This window comes from Mercenaria mercenaria, chromosome 2 (assembly GCF_021730395.1).
Source record: "Mercenaria mercenaria strain notata chromosome 2, MADL_Memer_1, whole genome shotgun sequence".
In the NCBI taxonomy this organism is placed as follows: domain Eukaryota; kingdom Metazoa; phylum Mollusca; class Bivalvia; order Venerida; family Veneridae; genus Mercenaria; species Mercenaria mercenaria.
This window is the reverse complement of record NC_069362.1, coordinates 36,745,819-36,765,566: the sequence shown is the minus strand read 5'-3', so window position 1 is coordinate 36,765,566 and position 19,748 is coordinate 36,745,819. Positions and strand designations below refer to the sequence as shown.

General features: G+C 38.8%; 1 protein-coding gene across 1 annotated transcript in view; it reads left to right on the top strand.

Annotated features, from left to right (window-relative positions):
- The window catches only part of LOC123563733 (alpha-2-macroglobulin receptor-associated protein-like), a 30,117-nt gene extending 10,889 nt beyond the window's left edge, over positions 1 to 19,228 (top strand). The window contains exons 5-7 of the mRNA XM_045356699.2: positions 44 to 285; positions 1,222 to 1,374; positions 8,993 to 19,228. Coding sequence (XP_045212634.2) covers positions 44 to 285; positions 1,222 to 1,374; positions 8,993 to 9,052 — 455 coding nt within the window. The 3' untranslated portion in view covers positions 9,053 to 19,228. The remainder of the gene's footprint in view (positions 1 to 43; positions 286 to 1,221; positions 1,375 to 8,992) is intronic.
- Positions 19,229 to 19,748: the final 520 nt, after the last annotated feature.

Sequence of the window (19,748 nt, the reverse complement as noted above, 5' to 3'; positions counted from 1 at the left end):
AGTATGGTTCATTGTGACTAAAAATGCAAGGTGACTATTTCAGATCAGGTAGATAATTCCTTAGAAAATCTTGATGAGCAAGAGAAACTGTGGAGTGAGCTGGCACAGAAAAAGAAAGACATGAAGGATAAACATAAACAGTTCCGTGAAGGTCTCAAGAGACTTGAGAATCAAGTCACTGATAGAGATAACTCTGCAGGAGTGTTTGAAGATCCTAGAGTATACAAACTATGGGCCTTGGCACTGAAAGCTGGTATGAATGAAGCTGAACTGGAGTCTGTCAGGGTTAGTAGAAATTTGTTTGTTTGACTTGTGGTGCAAAAAGAAGCACCATATGTAAAATCTTGTACACTAGTTAAACCGAGAATCTTAAACTTAACAGATACCCAGAAATATTAACCTTCTACTAGGAATCTGATTATTACAAGATGTCAAGAAAGGATCTGGTACTCACAAGACTTAGCAGTAATCAGATTATTGCCAGATCTCCTGAAAGAATATAGTATTCAAATGTACTGCTTCAAGTATCTGGTCGTTACAAGTACTCTGGAAAGTATCTAGTTCTTTAGGTTTTCCAGCAAGAATATGGGACTTAAAAGATCTCCAACATGAATACACCTGCCACAGGTTTAATGATTGCAGTTTGAAACAAACTCATATGCAGTGTTGTTCAGAATTTAGCTCAAGCTATCTTTAATGTTTTGACAATTTTTGACTGCCTTGACAAATCTGTCGGTTGTGTGGGGGTTTTTTTCCATGCAGGAACAAGAACACATGCTTGATCAACATTTTAAACTGAATTTTTTCCAGTTACCATTTGGTCGAATAAGTCGTTTCTGGGGGCCTTCAGGGCCAAATGGTTAGAGTGGCTGGCTTACAGTCATTTGTTTTCTTTGCTGTGGGTTCGAAATCTTGTAAAGGTGTAGAATTCTTTCATGTGTGGAAGTCATCCAGCTAGCTTATAGAAGGTCAGTTCTACCAAGATGCCTAACTAAGCTGAAATGATACCCAGAGGGCCATGTTTGGTCTGCCTCCACCACCAAAAGCTGGAAAGTTGCCATATGACCTATGATTGTTTTGGTGTGACATTAAACCCAGTAAACAGTGCTCCAGACTTAGAAATTTCATCATTTTATTCTATTGTTTGTTGTTACTTTACCATGGCTCAGGTTTACATATTTTAAGAAATAGCAGATGACAGTATCCTCTTTGCACTTTCAGAAAGAATTAACACATTTTGAAAATCGAATAAGGAAAGCAGAGTATATTCAAAGTCAGCTGGAGAAATCTGAGCAAAAGCAAAATTCTGGGGTACAAGTAGATGAAAAAGAACATGAAGAGTTACGACAAAAAGCAAACCAAATTAATAAAAAGGTAAGCTGGCCAGGCAGAAATGAAATGAGACAGTGTTACTAGATAACACCCTATAAATAAAGAAGTGTCAGCTGTTCAACCCGGGGGGTCATACATGTAGGTTCAAGCTCCACTGGGGTCACGACCACATCTTGTGACCAGTACTGGCTTTTCCAGGAAGTGGTCTCCGGGGTAGTTGAAATAAGCTTGCATCATGAACCAAAATAAATGAGTAGAAACTAAATAAAGAAAAGTGAGTAAATTGTTATTCATTTTGTGGAAGCAAAGACGTACTTGTCCAAATGGCTGTTCTGTGTATGTGCGTCCGTCCGTCAATTTGTGCGTCTGTCCAAATTTGTTTGTCTGAGCCATAACTTTGACATGCATGGAACAATCTTGTTTATATTTGACATGAATGTTAACCTCGGTGAGACAGAGTGGCATGTGCAAAACCCAGGTTCCTATCTCAAAGATCAAGGTCACAGTTGGAGGTCAAAGGTCATGTCAGATCTTGTCCGACCCATAACTTTGACTTGCATTGAGGAGTCTTATTTATATTTGGTATGAATATTTAACTCAATGAGACGGACTCTATTTCAAACAACTAGGACACAGTTATGGGTCAATGGGCGGGCATTGGCTTCTATTTTGGTATTTCTTTGTCTTTCTTCAGTACATATTTTAAGTAATTGTAATATAGAGAATTTTATGGAGATCTCTTTAACATTAAAATGTTAGTGACCTGTGCCCCATGTGGTTCTGGGACGATCTGTGTATGAAAAAAATTGGAACCACTGCCTTACCCTTGCATGATTGTAAGAGGCGACTAATTGGGTCTTAACACTTGGTTTTGCGGTAACTCTGATTCCAGCTGGTATGCAAATTTGGATTCCATACCTGTTTTTATTTCAATGTAAATGAGACATGGAACCAAAATTTGTAGTCCTGTTTGGCGCAATATAAACTACACTGTTGGTGCACCGTAAAACACAAATAAATAAATAAAATGATGCAATGTAGTCATTAGGTTTAAGTTAATGTTGAAGGGCCAAGCGGTTAAGGTTGCTGACTTGTACTTGCCTGGCACTTCGATTGGCTCAACCCCATGAGGTTGGTGGTCCATTTTACCTGAAATTATGTCTCAGACCAGACTTCCTTTTGCTATTTGTGTGTGTGATATGATCGTATATGAAAGAGATGAACTAAGCGTTGTGTTTCAGGTTAGATCCTTTTATTGCTGTATACTCAAGTTAATCATAACAACGTTGTGGCCGGAAGTAACGTCATGGCACAACGGTACGTTGCGCCATGACGTCGCGTGTTAAAGCCCGCAGTCCACGACATTCTCCGGGCCCACAAAAGATACCTGTAAAACTATAGTAATTGTATACATACATATGAACAAAATATCTCAAAATCATGTAAACTGAAATGTCGAAATGTTTCTCTTTGATAATTTTATAACGTCTCTGAAAAATAGAAATAGTTACACACATAGAATAGTTAAGTCTATGTTGATCAGTAAACATTACTCTTCACTTTTAAATCTCAATCACTAATTATGTATCACTTAATTATGAAAGTGTCTCTGTTTGTACACGATGTATTTCACTAAATATATAGAAAGTCAGTTTATGTGTTTTCTTGTCTCACTTCTAATGGGAACAGCTTCACGAGTGGTCTGTTAGTTACTCCTGTGGACGTCTTGACCACAGCTGAGCGAAATAGTCCGTCTTTACCAGGGATTAGTTGTTGTACCACGGCTAGTCTCCAGCGCGTTCTCGGTGTCTCGTCATGTATTTGGACAACATCTCCAACTGAAATCGTCTGCGAGTTATTCCCTGTCGCCCGATGATTTTCCCTGAGGCCCGTCAGGTACTCCCGGCGCCAACGTTGATAGAAGTGTTCGACCAGCGTCTGTTGAATACGAGCTTGTTTAATAATAGACTGGTAGTTGCTAAGGTTACCACTGGTCAGATCGAGATTGTCTGTATCGTTGTGTGAAAACGGAAGGGAGGTAAATCGTCTGCCAAACATCAGGTGTGACGGTGTTAACGGCTCTGGGTCTGAACTATCGGATGTGACATATGTTAGCGGTCGGTCGTTAAGAATCGCTTCTATCTCAGTAACTACTGTACTTAATGTCTGGTATGTGACAAATGAACGTCCAAGTACTTTCTTCAGTGTTTCCTTGGTCAGTCCGATCAACCGCTCCCACCATCCGCCGTGCCAGGGAGCTCTCTTTGGAATGAATTTCCATTCTATGCCGCGTGTGGTAAGGTTATGCTGTACTCGCTCATCTTGAAATAGTTCATGTACGTAACGTGATGATGCGTGGAACGTCGTTGCGTTATCGGACATAATGACTTCCGGAACAGATCGTCTGCAGCAAAACCGCCTTAGTGCATGTATGAATGTATCTGTTGTCATATCTGGAACTAATTCAAGATGTACTGCTCTGGTTGAAGCACAAGTAAACAAACAAACGTATGCCTTCATTTCTCTACTGTCACGGTCACGTACGTGTAGCGGTCCTGAAAAATCTATACCAGTTACACGGAATGGCTTTGCATCTTCAACTCGTATCTTATGTAAGGGCGGGGCGTCTGGGGACATGTAAGGTCGTCCGTTGACTTTCTTACAAGCTACACATTTCTTCAATACAGACTGGACGCTACGTCGTATAGAAGGTATCCAGTATAGCTGGCGTAACAGGGTAACGACAGATGATACGCCGGAATGTAGTAATCTCTCGTGTGTATCTTGAATGAGTAGTCTGGTATAGTTGTGCTTGTCTGGTAACAGGTACGGAAACTTAGTTTGTTTATCTACCGGTGCATTGTGAATTCTGCCACGACATCGTATGAAACCGTTTTCATCAATGTATAGTCTAAGTTGTCTCACTAGCGTTGCACGAGCTGATCCGGTTTCCATAGAGACTATTTCTTGTGTAAATGTAGATTGTTGAATATCTTTTATCCAAATATTCCTAGCCGTGTTCACTTCGTGTGATGTCAAACTACCTAGTTTCCGGTCTGTACATGGCGAACGGCAATTTGAAGCGAATCTAAGCACGTACGCTGTCACGTTCAATAATCTATTCAGCTTGCTGTATCGGTTAATGTCTACTATCTGACTAATTCCCGTAGTATAAATGATGTTATCTGAAGTATACTGTACTGAAGTGGTATGTAAGTCGTACGATATCAGCTCTTGTGTGTTCTTTTGTAAAGATGTAGAATTTCTATCGTTCCAGGTTGGCCACTGAAGTTTGTCTGTAAGCCAGGTAGGTCCGGATTCCCACAGGGTACTCATACTTAGGTCTCGTGCTGTGATTCCTCTAGTCAATAAGTCGGCTGGATTATTTTTCGTACGGCAGTATCGCCAAGGAAAGTCGCCACTCAAACTCTTTATTTCATCGACTCGATTTCTAACAAATCGCTGTAATGGTTTATCGCTCGATAACCAACTCAAAACAATCTGACTGTCGGACCAAAACGTTACTTTTTCTATTTGTAATGAATCCTGTGCATGTTTAGCTATGCGTGCGCCTACAACTGCAGCCATGAGTTCAAGCTTCGGGAGGGTCAATGGCTTCACTGGTGCAATTCTGTTCTTCGATATCACGATTCTTGATTGTATGTTGTTGCTAATGTAAACTGCTGCTCCGTATGCTTGAATGCTTGCATCCACAAACACGTGCAATTCAAAAGACTGTTGGATAGTGTCGCTGGATGGTAAATATCGTCTGCTGAGATGGGTCTCGTGACAATAGCATAAATCTGTTGTTAGCGTATTCCATTTCTGTAGATACTCATCTGATAATGGTTCATCCCAGTCTACTTTCTGTTTCCAAATATCTTGCATAAGTAATTTTGCGCGAACGGTCACCGGGCTAAGTAAGCCAAGAGGGTCGTATATGCGAGAGGAAAACTTCAATATATCTCGTGTTGTTACACTGTCTAAGACTGGAATATCTCTCTGTGCGAATGTAAGCGTGTCTGATTTTGTATTCCATAGCATTCCTAGCACTTTGCTGGATTCGTCTTCTTCAGCAACTTTGTCGTCTGCTGCTAACTTCTGTATTTCTAGACTGTTGGAAGCCCATGATCGTAGATTCATTTTGGTACTAGATAGAAGGTTTCTGGATTCGTGGTAAAACTTTAATAACTCATCCTCATCTCTAAAACTGGATAGTACATTGTCAACGTACAAATCACGTTCAATAGTTGATGCAGCTTTCACATTCGTGTTGTTGTCAAGGTGTTTACTAATAACGGCACTCAGTATGAAAGGCGAGCACGTGGCACCGAAAAGAACGGATTTGAACCTATAGGTCACAAGAGGGCTGTTTGGGTCGTTTGGATTGCTGAGCCAGAAGAAACGAGTTACATCACGGTCATCTTTGTGGAGTCCTATTTGTAAAAAGGCTTTCTCTATATCAGCTGTCACTGCATATCTGTGTAGTCTAAACCTGAGCAAAATGGATGTGATATCGTTAAGATCTGGCGGTGTGGATTCAAGACAGTCGTTTAAGCTGGCATGGTCTTTAGTCTGTTTGCAACTGCAATCATACACTATCCGAACTGGGGTGGTACTTGATTCTTTACGTACGGGATGATGCGGTATGTAATGAACCCTGGTTTGAGTCTCTGTGACGTCACTAACTTTTTCAATAAATCCGCGGTTCTCTTGATCTGAGATTATTTTACTGTAGAACTGCAGCATTTTGGCTTCTTTGGATAGTCTACGTATGGTGTTCTCAGTACGTCGTAGAGTGACGTTGTAGTTCGTCGGTAGGGTAGGGTGTTCCTGCTTCCACGGTAGTTTGGCTATATACTGTCCATCTTCGATATCAATGCACGTATCCTTGTACTGTTGTAACACGCTAGTATCTTTCGTGTCTTCATCCTCTGGTAGAATTCCCATACTCTCTAATTTCCAGAATCGCTCTAATGACATTTCGTCTGCTGCACGGGAGGTTATACTAACATTCATCACGTGTTCTGATTGGTTCACGTTACGATGTCTATCGTCTGCTACTGGTCCCGATAACAAGTATCCCAGCTTGGATTTCACAGCTGTCGGTCCTTCTCCTCTTATAATCTGGTCTTCTACTATCGTCCAGTAGTAATCTGCTCCAATCAGTATAGATATATTGAATATCGTTTCTCCGGTTATGTGATGGGCTAGTTTTAGGTCTCTCAGGTAACTGTATTTAGACACTTGATGTATGGTTCTGTTACTCATGGGCGTAGCTATGCTGGGGACAATTAGTACATGGATTGGTATCAATTCACGCTCGTCTGTTACAATATGCACGGTTGCTGTATCAAGATGCATTAGTCTGTTGTCATGGTTACCAAATGTGGAAAGGGAAATTGTTTCAGGACGCTGACGTGTTAATTTCAACTGATTGGCTAGATCTTCTGTTATAAAGGATCTTTGCGCACCCTCGTCTAGCAGTATGTTTGCAGCCGCGTCTATACTTCCGGAACTTACTGTTGCTGTCGCAGTTTTTAGCAAAACACCTGCGTTGACATTTCTAGACGTAGAATGAAATACAGCAGCTTCTGGTCTTAATGTAGAAGATATTTCAGACCGGGTCTGTGGTTGATTTCTGATTACACCATTGTTACATATACTAGTATGATGGCGTTTGTTGCATTTGCGACATCTACCTGTAGCGCGACAATTTACAATACGGTGCGACTTCAGACAATTAAAACATAGTTGTTTCTGTTTAACGATCTGTATTCTAGCAGTATAATCAGTGTATTGAGTACAGTCATTATGGGCGTGATCACCTTCACAAAATGCACACTTCTTGGTTGTTTGAGTACGGACCGGGGTTTGGCGAATATTTAGTCTGTTACCTGGTTTGTGGGTTTTAACGTGGGTTTCGGTCAAGAATGATGCTGTTGTACTATAGCTATATAGCCCGTGCTGTCCTGTAGATATATTATCACCAGCTTCTATTATGTCTAGCTCTGTACGTATAGCCTCTCTAAGCTCACATAACTGCCAGCGATTGTTACCATGGTTACGTGTCATATTGCGTCTTATCTCGGAGGGGAGTTTATCTATAACAATGGGGACTAGTAAATTTCCATATGATTCCTGACATTCACCAAGTGACTCTAAACTTCTTATATATGCCTCTAGTTTATCATGGAAGTTTCGTAGGCTAGGCAATGCATTACCGGGTGCTGGTAAACTAAGTAACGCCTGCATTGTAGCATGGGTGATCTTATGTACCTGACCAAACCTTTCCTTTAACAGACTGACCGCTCTGCTATAATTATCGTTGGTCAAGGCAAATCCTTCTATAGTACGTTCAGCCTCGCCTTCTAATTGGTTCTTAAGATAGCTGAAACGTTGTACATCAGTTAGGTTGGGGTTACTATGGACTGTGGAATCAAACGAGTCCCAAAAGGTCTGCCAGCGTAGAATACTACCATCAAATGTGGGAAGGGCCAGATTAGGAAGTTTATGAAACTGGGACGGATGGGAAACTCTAGAAAGTTCACTTACAGTTTGGCTGTCTGTCATTACCGCATTTGTGTTCTGTCCTTGCTCTGTCGATGTTGATTGTGTTATCGTTGTTTGTTCTTCTCTCTGCTTACCAAAGTCTTTCAATAGCTGTAACTGCATGTATAGATCCAAGGAATACATCTCCGTCTGTAACGTCTCATCGTTGAGTTCCTCGATGTCTGTCTGATTTGAAATTTTCTCATCAAGTACCTTGAGCTGTTGAAACTTCACCTCCAATGACTCCAGAACGGCATTGTACTTTATAGGTGAGAAGTTTACTTCGTCTTTGATCGCCTCGATTTTCTCTAAGTATTGCTGCACTACGTTCCTCTGAGCGTTTCTCTGTGTTAGGAGTTTCTGTAGAATCATCTCTGCTATTTCTGTTTGGTCACGGCACCAAAATGTGTGTGTGATATGATCGTATATGAAAGAGATGAACTAAGCGTTGTGTTTCAGGTTAGATCCTTTTATTGCTGTATACTCAAGTTAATCATAACAACGTTGTGGCCGGAAGTAACGTCATGGCACAACGGTACGTTGCGCCATGACGTCGCGTGTTAAAGCCCGCAGTCCACGACACTATTAGTTGTGGGAGGAGACCTTTTTACCTAAATTGTGTTGGTGTTACTCAAAACCAAAGAAATAAGCAAAAAAAGATAATTGTCAGTTAAGACTGTCTAAGATTCAATAGTTAAAATTTATAGGTGGTTCTGTGGTCAGGTGGTAACACGCTTGATTGTCGGTCCAATTTTTGAGGTGCTTGAGTGTCTACCACCTTACTTAAGAGGCCAGAGCTGGAAAGATGGCTTTGCGTGTGTCGTTTTCACACACCCGGCTGGTTAATAAACCAGACTGCTTATTCACAAAGAAATAGGCTATATTAGCTGGACATGCCTTGTTTAAAAGATTTTTCTAGACCATTCTACCTGTTTCAGGGCTTTCATGCTCTGTCCCTCTTGTCAGATCACTCCATGTCTGTTCTAGTAGAGGATGACTTTGGTGCCATGAGTGGCTGCCCTTGCATGTAAAGCACTTTTGAATGTGTTTATCATGAAAAGGGCATTATATAAATCTGGTAAAATATAATATGTTATTTGACTTTCAGGTTGACAAATACCACAAGGATCTAGAGGAAAGAATACATAAACACATCGATGAGTTATAACATACATGTGCAATATTGTGATACATTGGAACTTACCATAGTGCTTCCAGGGATTAATACCATGTTGGACATGATTGATCTGCCTTTGCGACCAGTGTAGATCATGATCAGCCTGCACATCCATGCAGTCTGATCATGATTTGCACTGTTTGCTATTCAGTCAGTATATTTTTGGTATGCACCCCTTTTAACAGTTAATGGTACTGGCCAAATTGGAAGATGGACAAGTTCATTATAGAAATTTAGCATGGGAAGGGTTAATACTGTGTTGGATACAGGCTTCAGAAGGTGACTGAAGCATTAAAGAGAAGAAAGTGTAATAGATGTATGGTAGGAAGATAGTATGTTGCATGCTCATTAATGCATTTAATAATCAAGTGTCTGCAGTAAAACATATATAAATACCATGCTAGGGAGAGTCATGAAGTGAAAATTCACTTAACAAGTTTGTTATAAATAACAGAATTAAGAATATATTGTGAAATTATTTATACATTAGGAATTCATGGTTGTGTCAACCAGTTTAATCCAGTGTACAGATACACTTCCAGTCCCAGTGTACGAACAAATTCTTATTTGAGCCGTGCCATGGGAAAACCAACATAGTGGGTATGCGACCAGCAAGGATCCAGACCAGCCTGCGCATCCGCGCAGTCTGGTCAGGCTCCATGCTGTTCGCTTTCAAAGCCTATTGGAATTAGAGAAACTGTTAGCGAACAGCATGGATCCTGACCAGACTGCGCGGATGCGCAGGCTGGTCTGGATCCTTGCTGGTCGCATACCCACTATGTTGGTTTTCCCATGGCGCGGCTCATTTGTTTTCTATTCAAAAGTACAAATCCACAAATTTTTATCACCGCAAAAAAAAAGCTACATGTTGTGCGAAGTCATGAAATTTTGTGCTTTAAATGATTTTGTTGTAGTCATACTTTCCTAGCTGATGATAAAATCTGTTCTTAAGCATGTGAGACAGTTTGGGTGATTGGAAGAAAGAAAGTAGATGGTGGAGTGCAGTGTTTCAAGATTTCGTCTTGAAGGCTTTTATTTCAGGAGATGAAGTTTATTGTCTAATTGCTTAGATTATATTGTAAAGTCTTTCATTTAGTTTAAAACAATTACAGGTACATAATTAAAATGAGTAGACATTGTCCATTATAGACCTGAATTTGGTAATTTCTGCCTCCTCTTTCACTAACTGTAAAAGGCTTGAATTCATACAAGACTAGGATTTATAGCTGTTAAACACACAAGTCATTGGCTTATTTCCGCAATGCCGTAACTAGCTTTTTGATAGTTTTTGGAAACAAAGTTTAAAGATTTGAGTGTCATTGACTTTGCACTACTTTAAGCCTTGTTTAACTAAAATTTAACCTGTTTATATTAGTTGTAGAGGGCAAAAAATACACCATCATACAGAGGTCTTCGAGACATTCCTAATTTACCAAAAATGGACTTGCTGCATTGTGGAAATAAGCAACAAAATATAGAACAATTATCTCTGGAAAATCTTCCACAAATATAGAATACTTATTATTCTACTCAAATGTTGCATATTTCTAAGTGAAAATGTGGTCAGGAAAATAAGACAGTCTTTATAACACTCTGCAACATTTCAGCAATAGAAAGATATCAGTGTGATACTGGTTTATTTATAAGATGTTACATAACTGTTGTAGTTTTATGTTGTATTTTGCTAAGAATTTTTTGCATGTTCTGTTTGTTATATGATGAATCTCTGTTATATTTTTAATCACTTGAGCCAGTCAAGTTCAAGTGATTGATTGTGGTCATGTTTTATCTTTAATATACATAACCGTTTGTGAAATAGATAAGTTTTCATGTATTTCTTGAGGTATTTTCTAATATAATCAGATGTTTATGTACTTATATGTAAACAATCACTGAAGCTATGAGTGGTGGGGGCATATAGATTTGGTCTTGTCCATCTGTCCGTCCGTCCAAAGTTCGGGACGCGCCTAGCTCGAAAAGTATTTGATATAAATTGATGAAACCTTGCATGAGTCTTTATCATGATATGAACTTGCGCACCTCCTATTTTTCGTCTGGCTCCACCCCCTATTTTCAGAGTTATGGCCCCTGAAATAATTAAAAATGCACATTTTGACGACATGCCTAGCTCAAAAGTGTTTGATATAGATTCATGAAACATTGCATGAGTCTTAATCATGATTTGAACTTGCGCACCTCCTATTTTTCATCTGGCTCCGCCCTCTGTTTTCAGAGTTATGGCCCCTGAAATAGTCAAAAATGCACATTTTCACCTTGTGACATTCCTAGCTCAAAAAGTATTTGATTTAGATTCATGAAACCTTGCATGAGTCTTAATCATGATATGAACTTGCGCACCTCCTATTTTTCATCTGGCTCCACCCCCTATTTTCAGAGTTACGGCCCCTGAAATAGTCAAAAATACACATTTTCACCTTGTGACACGCCTAGCTAAAAAAGTATTTGATATAGATTCATGAAACCTTGCATGAGTCTTAATCATGATATGAACTTGCGCACCTCCTATTTTTCATTTGGGTCTGCCCCCAATTTTCAGAGTTATGGCCCCTGAAGTAGTCAAAAATGCACATTTTCATCTTCTGACATGCCTAGCTCAAAAAGTATTTGATATAGATTCATGAAACCTTGCATGAGTCTTAATCATGATATGAATTAGTGCACCTCCTATTTTTCATTCGGGTCCGCCCCTATTTTTGGAGTTATGGCCCCTGAAATAGTAAAAAAATGCACTTTTTCACCTAATTATATACCTAGCTCAAAAAGTATTTGATGTAAATTCAGGAAACCTTGCTGGAGTCTTTATCGTCATGTGACCTTGCACACTTGGCATTCTTCTTGAGAATCTTAGCTCTTATTACAGAGTTATGGCCCTTGAAATAGCCAAAATAATGGATTTTTTGCTTGTGATGCTCATAGCTCAAAAAGTATAGGGCCTAGAATAATGAATCCTTTTCATAAAATGTTTGTTGAGGCTGTACCCCATTAAGACTGCAAACATTTGAATTATTGCCCCTTATTTGTGACAAATGTGCCAGTGGGGGGTACACCCTGTTATTAGTTTGTGATCATAAATCAAGAAGTTTTGTTTGTCCGAAATATCTCTTAACATTATCACTAGAAAGAACAAACATCAATTGTGTGCTCACTAGCACAGATTTGAGTTTCTGGTGTAGCATTTGAACAGAATTATATGCTTAAGCTTTCTGAGAAGATTTTATTTCGTAACATTTTGCTGTTTACTGACTTGCAGTTTTGTCTGTTGTGCATTTTGATCTTTTTGGGTACTGTTAGGGCTACCATTGTTACCATTAAATGTAAAGGTAAAGACTAGTATCTTATATGTATTAGCTCATGTGAACTTTGTTCAAGGTGAGCTACTCAGGCGGGGCGTATGTTCTCCGTGACTATTTGATAAACGACATTGTGTCTGAAATCATTTGTCCTCCACCTCTGATTCATGTGGGGAAGTTGGCAGTTACTTGCGGAGAACAGGTTTGTACTGGTACAGAATCCAGGAACACTGGTTAGGTTAACTGCCCGCCGTTACATGACTGAAATACTATTGAAAAATTAGAGTAGGTGGATAGTCTGGCGTGATTGTGTCGTCTACACAGGTGCCGGACCAGTCTTGGTGCCCATATATGTCCCCCATCCCATCCCTCAAAAAAAAGTTAAAAACCACTGTTTTAATCCTGAAACCAAAAAAAAAAATGAAAAAAATTTCTCCTGTATTATACTCTTATATGTAAAAGGTGCTTGTGTTACCTGAACGCTATGGCGGTTTACTAGGACACGCTGTGGAACAACCAGAATGCCCAGTTAAGTAACAGTAGAGGCTATCTTGCTGCAATTTACACATCATACATTATAAAAATAGTAAACAATCTTGTTCTGCCAAGTAAACAGCTTAAATAACTTACATTTAAATTCAAACAAGCCAAATTGTCTAGACACTTGCAAAATAACAGTGATGATCGGCCATTTTGTTTCAAAACGAAAGTAGAAAACCTATTCCGTTGTTGGCGTCTTAGAATTTAAATGTAAGTTATTTCAGGTTGTATACTAGGTAGAATAGGATTGTTTACTGTTTTCTAAATGTCCGATGTGTAAATGGCAGCAGGGTAGCTAGCACTGGTACTGAACTGGACATCTTAGGTGTTCGACAGCATGTCCTAGTAAACCTCCATAGCGTTATCCCCTTAGGGTCAAATATGGCCCCGCCCGGGGGTCACATGGTTTATATAGACTTATATAGGGAAAACTTTGAAAATCTTCTTGTACAAAACCACATGACCTAGGGCTTTGATATTTGGTATGTAGCATCATCTAGTGGTCCTCTACCAAGATTGTTCAAATTATCCCCCTAGGATCAAGTATGTCCCCGCGTGGGGGGGTGGGGGGTCACATGGTTTATATAGACTTATACAGGCATGAGAATTCTCCTTTTTGACCATTCAGGAAATATCCGGGGGTCTGGGGGCCGCAGGCACCCAACAGGGTGAAGGGGCAGCACCCCTCTGGGGGGGACCAGGGGGGCAAAGCCCCAGTGACGAAAATGGATTTTAGGTAATCTGGAAGGGGCTAGATCAGCTCTCTTTGCTTCATTTTCCTGTCATATTTTTGTCAATTAGATTATGCTAGATGGCTTTACTGGTGATAAAAAATGCCAAATTAGACAATAATATGCATAACAACTGCCTGCTTATATGCAGTATGGAGCTAACCCCTTCCGAATTCTTATGATAGGTGATCATAGAATACAACAATATTTACATAAAATAATTTTGTTGTTTACTAAAACCTTAAAAAATATCTTGAAACAAATCATCCAAAACCACGGAAAGTTCCTATCAGTTCTTTCAATGACAAACAACTTACGAGTCTTCCCTTCAGAAAACAGCTGAGCACACCGGTATAAAAGGTTGTCATGAGTATGCATTTTCAATAAACACTTTAAATGTGATATACATGTGTAATAAAACAAATAATAACTGAACAAAGCAAAAATATTCTAGTGATACTCAGAGCCTCATATTTTTACAAGTTTCAAAGTGATGATCACATCCTTTTCATTTCATTAACACCAAAACACTTTTCATGTATTATAAAAATTCATAATACTGTCAGAGCTTTCAATAATTGATTTCATGGCAATTTCAAAATGGAAGTACTTCTAGTATGTAAACATACAACATTTTGAAGTGATGTTTATAGATATTCTACTGTTTTTGTTTTTTTACACCTTTGGAAATGATCCATTTTAGCTCTCTTTACTGCTCTAGAAGCCATCTCTGTTGCTGCCCTCTTTGTGGCAACTTTCTGTTTTCTTATTTCTAGGCTTTGTTGTCTTTCCTCTATTTCACACCTTTTCAGTACTTGCACTCTCTTTTTAGCTCACCTGAGCAATGCTCAGGTGAGTTTTTCTGATCACTCAATGTCCGTCGTCTGTCTGTCCGTCAGCATTTCGCTTGTGTATGCGATAGAGGCTGTATTTTTCAACAGATCTTCATGAAATTTGGTCAGAATGATTACCTTGATGAAATCTAGGCGGAGTTCGAAAATGGGTCATCTGGGGTCAAAAACTTGGTCACTAGGTCAAATCAAAGAAAAACTTTGTGTATGCGATAGAGGCTGTAGTTTTCAAGTAATCTTCATGAATTTTGGACAGAATGATAACCTTGATGAAATCTAGGCCGAGTTTGAAAATGGGTCATCTAGGGTCAAAAACTAGGTCACTAGGTCATATTAAAGAAAAACATTGTGTATGTGATGGAAGCTGTATTTTTCAATTAATCTTCATGAATTTTGGTCAGAATGATTGCCTTGATGAAATCTAGGTCAGCTTCGAATATTGGTCATCTGGGGTCAAGAGTAGGTCATTAGGTAAAAATCAAAGAAAAACCTTGTGTATGCGATAGAGGTTATATTTTTCAGTTGATCTTCATGAAATTTAGTCAGAATGATTGCCTTGATAAAATCTAGGTCAAGTTTGAATATGGGTCATCTTGGGTCAAAAATTAGGTCACTAGGTCAAATCAAAGAAAAACCTTGTGTATGCAATAGAGGCTGTATATTTCAATTGATCTTTATGAAATTTGGGCAGAATTATTGCCTTGATAAAATCTAGGTACAGTTTGGTTATTGGTCATCTGTGGTCAAAAACTAGGTCACAAGGTCAAATCAAAGAAAAACCTTGTGTATGCAATAGAGGCTGTATTTTTCAATTGATCTTTATGAAATTTGGTCAGAATGATTTCCTTGATGAAATCTAGGTCAAGTTTGAATATGGGTCATCTGGGGTCAAAAACTAGGTCACAAGGTCAAATAAAAGAAATACTTGTGTTTGCTCCAAATTTAATGATACTTGGTCAGAATATTTATTCCATGCAATCACTAGGTCTATGTTTACACTGTTATGGTGTATTATGGTGTGTTTCTCAGGTGAGCGACCTAGGGCCATCTTGTTTTCTTTACTCGCCTTTATCATGTGACTGACTAGTCCTGGAACTATAGGATCATATAACTGATCTTTTCTATTAAAGTAGTTTAGACTTCCTTTAGAGGATAAGTGTGACTTTACAATCTGCAGTGAATTGAGTGAATTCACCCCTAGCCTTCTAGACTTTGCATCCATCACATCTCCCATGATATTAAAGCATCCTTCCACCAAGGGGCTGTGAAAACAGGTTAAGGCAGCAAGTACTAATTTCCTTAACCTCGGATACCTTTCTACTGATGCCCACCAGTGGTCAATTCTTTCCTTTTCAGCATCAAATTGTGGAATTGTTTGATCACTGTTGAAACGATGGACTTCCTTCTCATATTCTGTTTCTTCTTCTTCTGACAGCACATTTGTTATGAGTGCTGGAAGTTTCAACAGATAGCTTAGGGTTAAGCTATGTACTCTGGCACATGGGTCTATTGCAGAGAGTGTCTTCAGAAGCTTGTTATTTATTGGCATTTTCTGTTGTAGCATCTTCCCGCTATTGACAAAGGCTTTCTGAAGTCTTTCTGTTACATCTTTGATAACTGGATCTTTATTGTTGGACTTAAGTAAGATTTTTCTTGCCGAAGATTCAACAAACATATCTGTTACAGGCAGCCACAGCTTTCCGTTGTCGATTGCCAGACTTGAAATCTTCTTTGCCGCTTCTGGAAGCAGTTCTGGCTTAATAAAGTACCCAAGGAACTCTTACAAGTCTTGTTTGTTCATCATGTAATATGTGTACCATGGGCTCCTTGGCTTGAAATAGAAGTGTATATTCTTTAAGCACTTCCAATACTGAAGCATATACACTAAGAAGAATTCTGGTTGTCTTCCTCTCATAGAACAGTTTGTGAATGATCCTCCCTTTTCTCTCAATTCCGTCTTTGGTCATTTTCTTAACTGTCAGACTGGCCTTCTGTTTTTGAAGCTCCTCAAGACTTTTGTCAGATATTTCTTTTCTTCTGATTACCTCTTGATAGATATACATGTACTTGTATTGTTCAGCTTCCTTCTTGTCTTTTATGAACGAGAAGTAAAATATTGTATAAGCGTCTAACAGTCTCTGCGTGTCTACAGCCAAGGTGTGTGCAGACAGAAACCTAACAGTGACCTAAGAAGCATTGTGGCATCGTATACTTCACACCGATTATCTCACATATTTTTTCCAGAACTTTTCGCAAGTCATCTGACCACTGGAAATCTGTGTGGATGTCCTTAGCACCATCGATGTCCAAGAGATGATTTGCCTTCTCCCTCATTCTTGTTTCCAGGCCTGACTTTTTCTCTGTCATGGTATTGCAAGAATTTAACAAAACTGATATGAGATTGTCCCAGGGCAAACCATGCTGCTCAAACATCTCATGCACCTTATCAAACAGAGTAGCTGCATCAGCAGTCACAATACTGAATGACTCACAATTTCACAATTATTTGCTTTTCTTGTTCACAAAAATAGCTAACTAGAACCGCAACTATTTTTTCATTGTTATTATCCCCCGACAAAAGTCGGAGGGATATACTTTTGGCGTTGTCCGTCCGTCTTTCCGTCCGTCCGGAGCCATATGTAGGAAATGGTTGGGAATATTTATTTAAAACTTCATATACATGTTCACCACTATGAGTTCTTGCGGCCCGTCAGGTTTCAGTCAGATTGCCCAAGTAACACCAGAGTTATGGCCCTTAGAAGTTTCTAGTGTTAACTGTATAGGGTACTATAAATATGGCAATTTCTGCATCATAACTTTTGTTATATTTGACCTAGAACTATGAAACTTAAACAGAATTTAGATCACCATAATGTGGTTGTGTACACACAATTTCATTCGGATTTATTTGTAAATTAAGAGTTATTGCCCTTTAATTGTATAAAAATCCACATATTTGTACATAACAGACTTACCATTTTGGTAGAATTTCATTAAATTTCTTTCATTCTTTTCCATGAACATTTATTGTTAACATGTGAAGTTGTGTACCCACACTGTTCACCCCCTTACCTTGATCACACCCCTCCCTACACCCCCCCCCCAAAAAAAAAATAATTTTTTTTTTAAAATTCATTCCTCGTTTTAGATTTTTTTCAAACAAACTTCATATACATGTTCACCACTATGAGGTTATGGGGCCCAGCAAGTTTCAGACAGATTGCCCAAGTAACAACGGACGATTGACGCCAGACGGTGAGTGATCAGAATAGCTCACCCTTAGCCTTTGGCTCTGGTGAGCTAAAAAGTTTCCACTTTTGTACAGAACATCAATAATAAGTCTTGTAAAAAGTAAAAACTGCTAGAAAAAAAGGAAAATTAGAAGATAAAAATTTGGTCCCAGTGGGGCTTGAACTTACGCACCCCTGAAAATTGCAGTCAAAGTAGGTTTTTAGTAGGAATTGAATACTCTTCAAAAAGGAGGTACTCTATTACGGGTCCAATACCTTAAGACGAACCACATATTAAATGTGTTCTTTTGTGTTTCCTTGGTGCTAATTAGCACTGACAAATACAAGTATCAATTTTGTTTTTACAGTTTCAAATTGACAGTGACATATACAAAGCTAAGATGATGTGTTTAATGCACAGTACTTTATGTATTCAGTTAAGTTAAGCCAACACTTGGTTTCTGCAGTGTAAGATAGTTATTTAGCTATATTTGCTTTATAATGAAATTGGTTGAATAAAAAGATACCAGATAAAGCTATGAAAATATGGTAACTCAGTAAGGGCCTTATATTTTGTATTTTGTGGTACAGCTGAAATATATCTGTATTATCAGAAAATTTTTCAATAAGTTCATCATGAAGAAAAGCAGATCACCAAGTTGTGGTGGGTCTTTAATAAATATGCAGTAAGACTTTTTTTACTTTCATCCTTTGATATATGAATGTTGAAGAAGCATTCCTCCAAATGTACAGAATCAAAATATCCATCTGTTAACGACAATCATAAAGTCTGTAATATTATTGATGTACATGTTAGGACAATTTACAGTCAAGATGTGCACAACCCTTTTGCTAGGAAAGGTCATTTTAAACGCAACTGTACACCTATGTTCATTTTACATGATCATAGAGTATCATATAAACTAGTTTATATATTGCAAGATCTCTTTAAGTACATCCTTTAGTTACTTATTTTTAGCTCACTTGAGCACAAAGTGCTCAAGGTGAACTTTTGTGATCGCCCTATGTCCGTCATCTAGGTTAGGTTAACTGCCCGCCATTATATGACTGAAATACTGTTGAAAAATGGTGTTACACCCAAAACAAACAAATTATCTTAACGAAACTTGGTCAGAAAGTTAATCTTGATGATCTATAGGTCAAGATCAAATCTGGGTCAGGTGGGGTCAAAAACTAGGTCAGTAGGTCAGATCAAAGTTAAAGCTTGTTAACACTCTAGAGGCCACATTTATGACTGTATCTTCATGAAACCTAGTCGGAATGTTAATCTTGATGATCTTTAGGTCAAGTTCGAATGTGGGTCATGTGGGGTCAAAAACTAGGTCACTGGGTCAAATCAAAGAAAAAGTTGGTTAACACTTTAGAGGCCATATTTATGACCATATCTTAATGAAACTATCTTTAGGTCAATAGGTCAGGTGAGCGATACAGGGCCTTCATGGCCCTCTTGTTCTGTTATTAATGAATAAAAGAATAAAACTGATTTAGTTGTTGCTTATCTATTCCAGTAAAACTTCCCAGGGCAATATTTCAGTTATATAGCTGCAGAACTCATACTAACTCAGTTCCAGGTCCCATTTCATTCAAGTTCATGTGTTGAATCAGTGACAAAACGACCAGCGTAAAGGATTTTATGGAAATGGACTGCATTTCTTAGCAAGTAATCGGTAATTGAAGAGGAGTACCCATAATTCCACATTAGAAGGCCCTATGGTAGATCCAGAAAGGTGTTGAATTTAATTTGTAGAGAAACAACCCCAGTAACAGGTATATCTGGTCTTCAGGTAGCAGGTCACTTTGCCAACATCAAATCGCACCTTTTGCATGTACGCACATTGTGTGTACCATATACTAACTAAAGGTTAGGGTTAGGTTTAACACAGGTTTACTAGTGTACATCCAATGCTTGTGTATACTCGATGCGAGATGTAATGCCCACCCAGGTCACTTTCGTACAGATTGACTGGTGAAAGATGTGAACAACTAAGCTATAATAGCGCTAT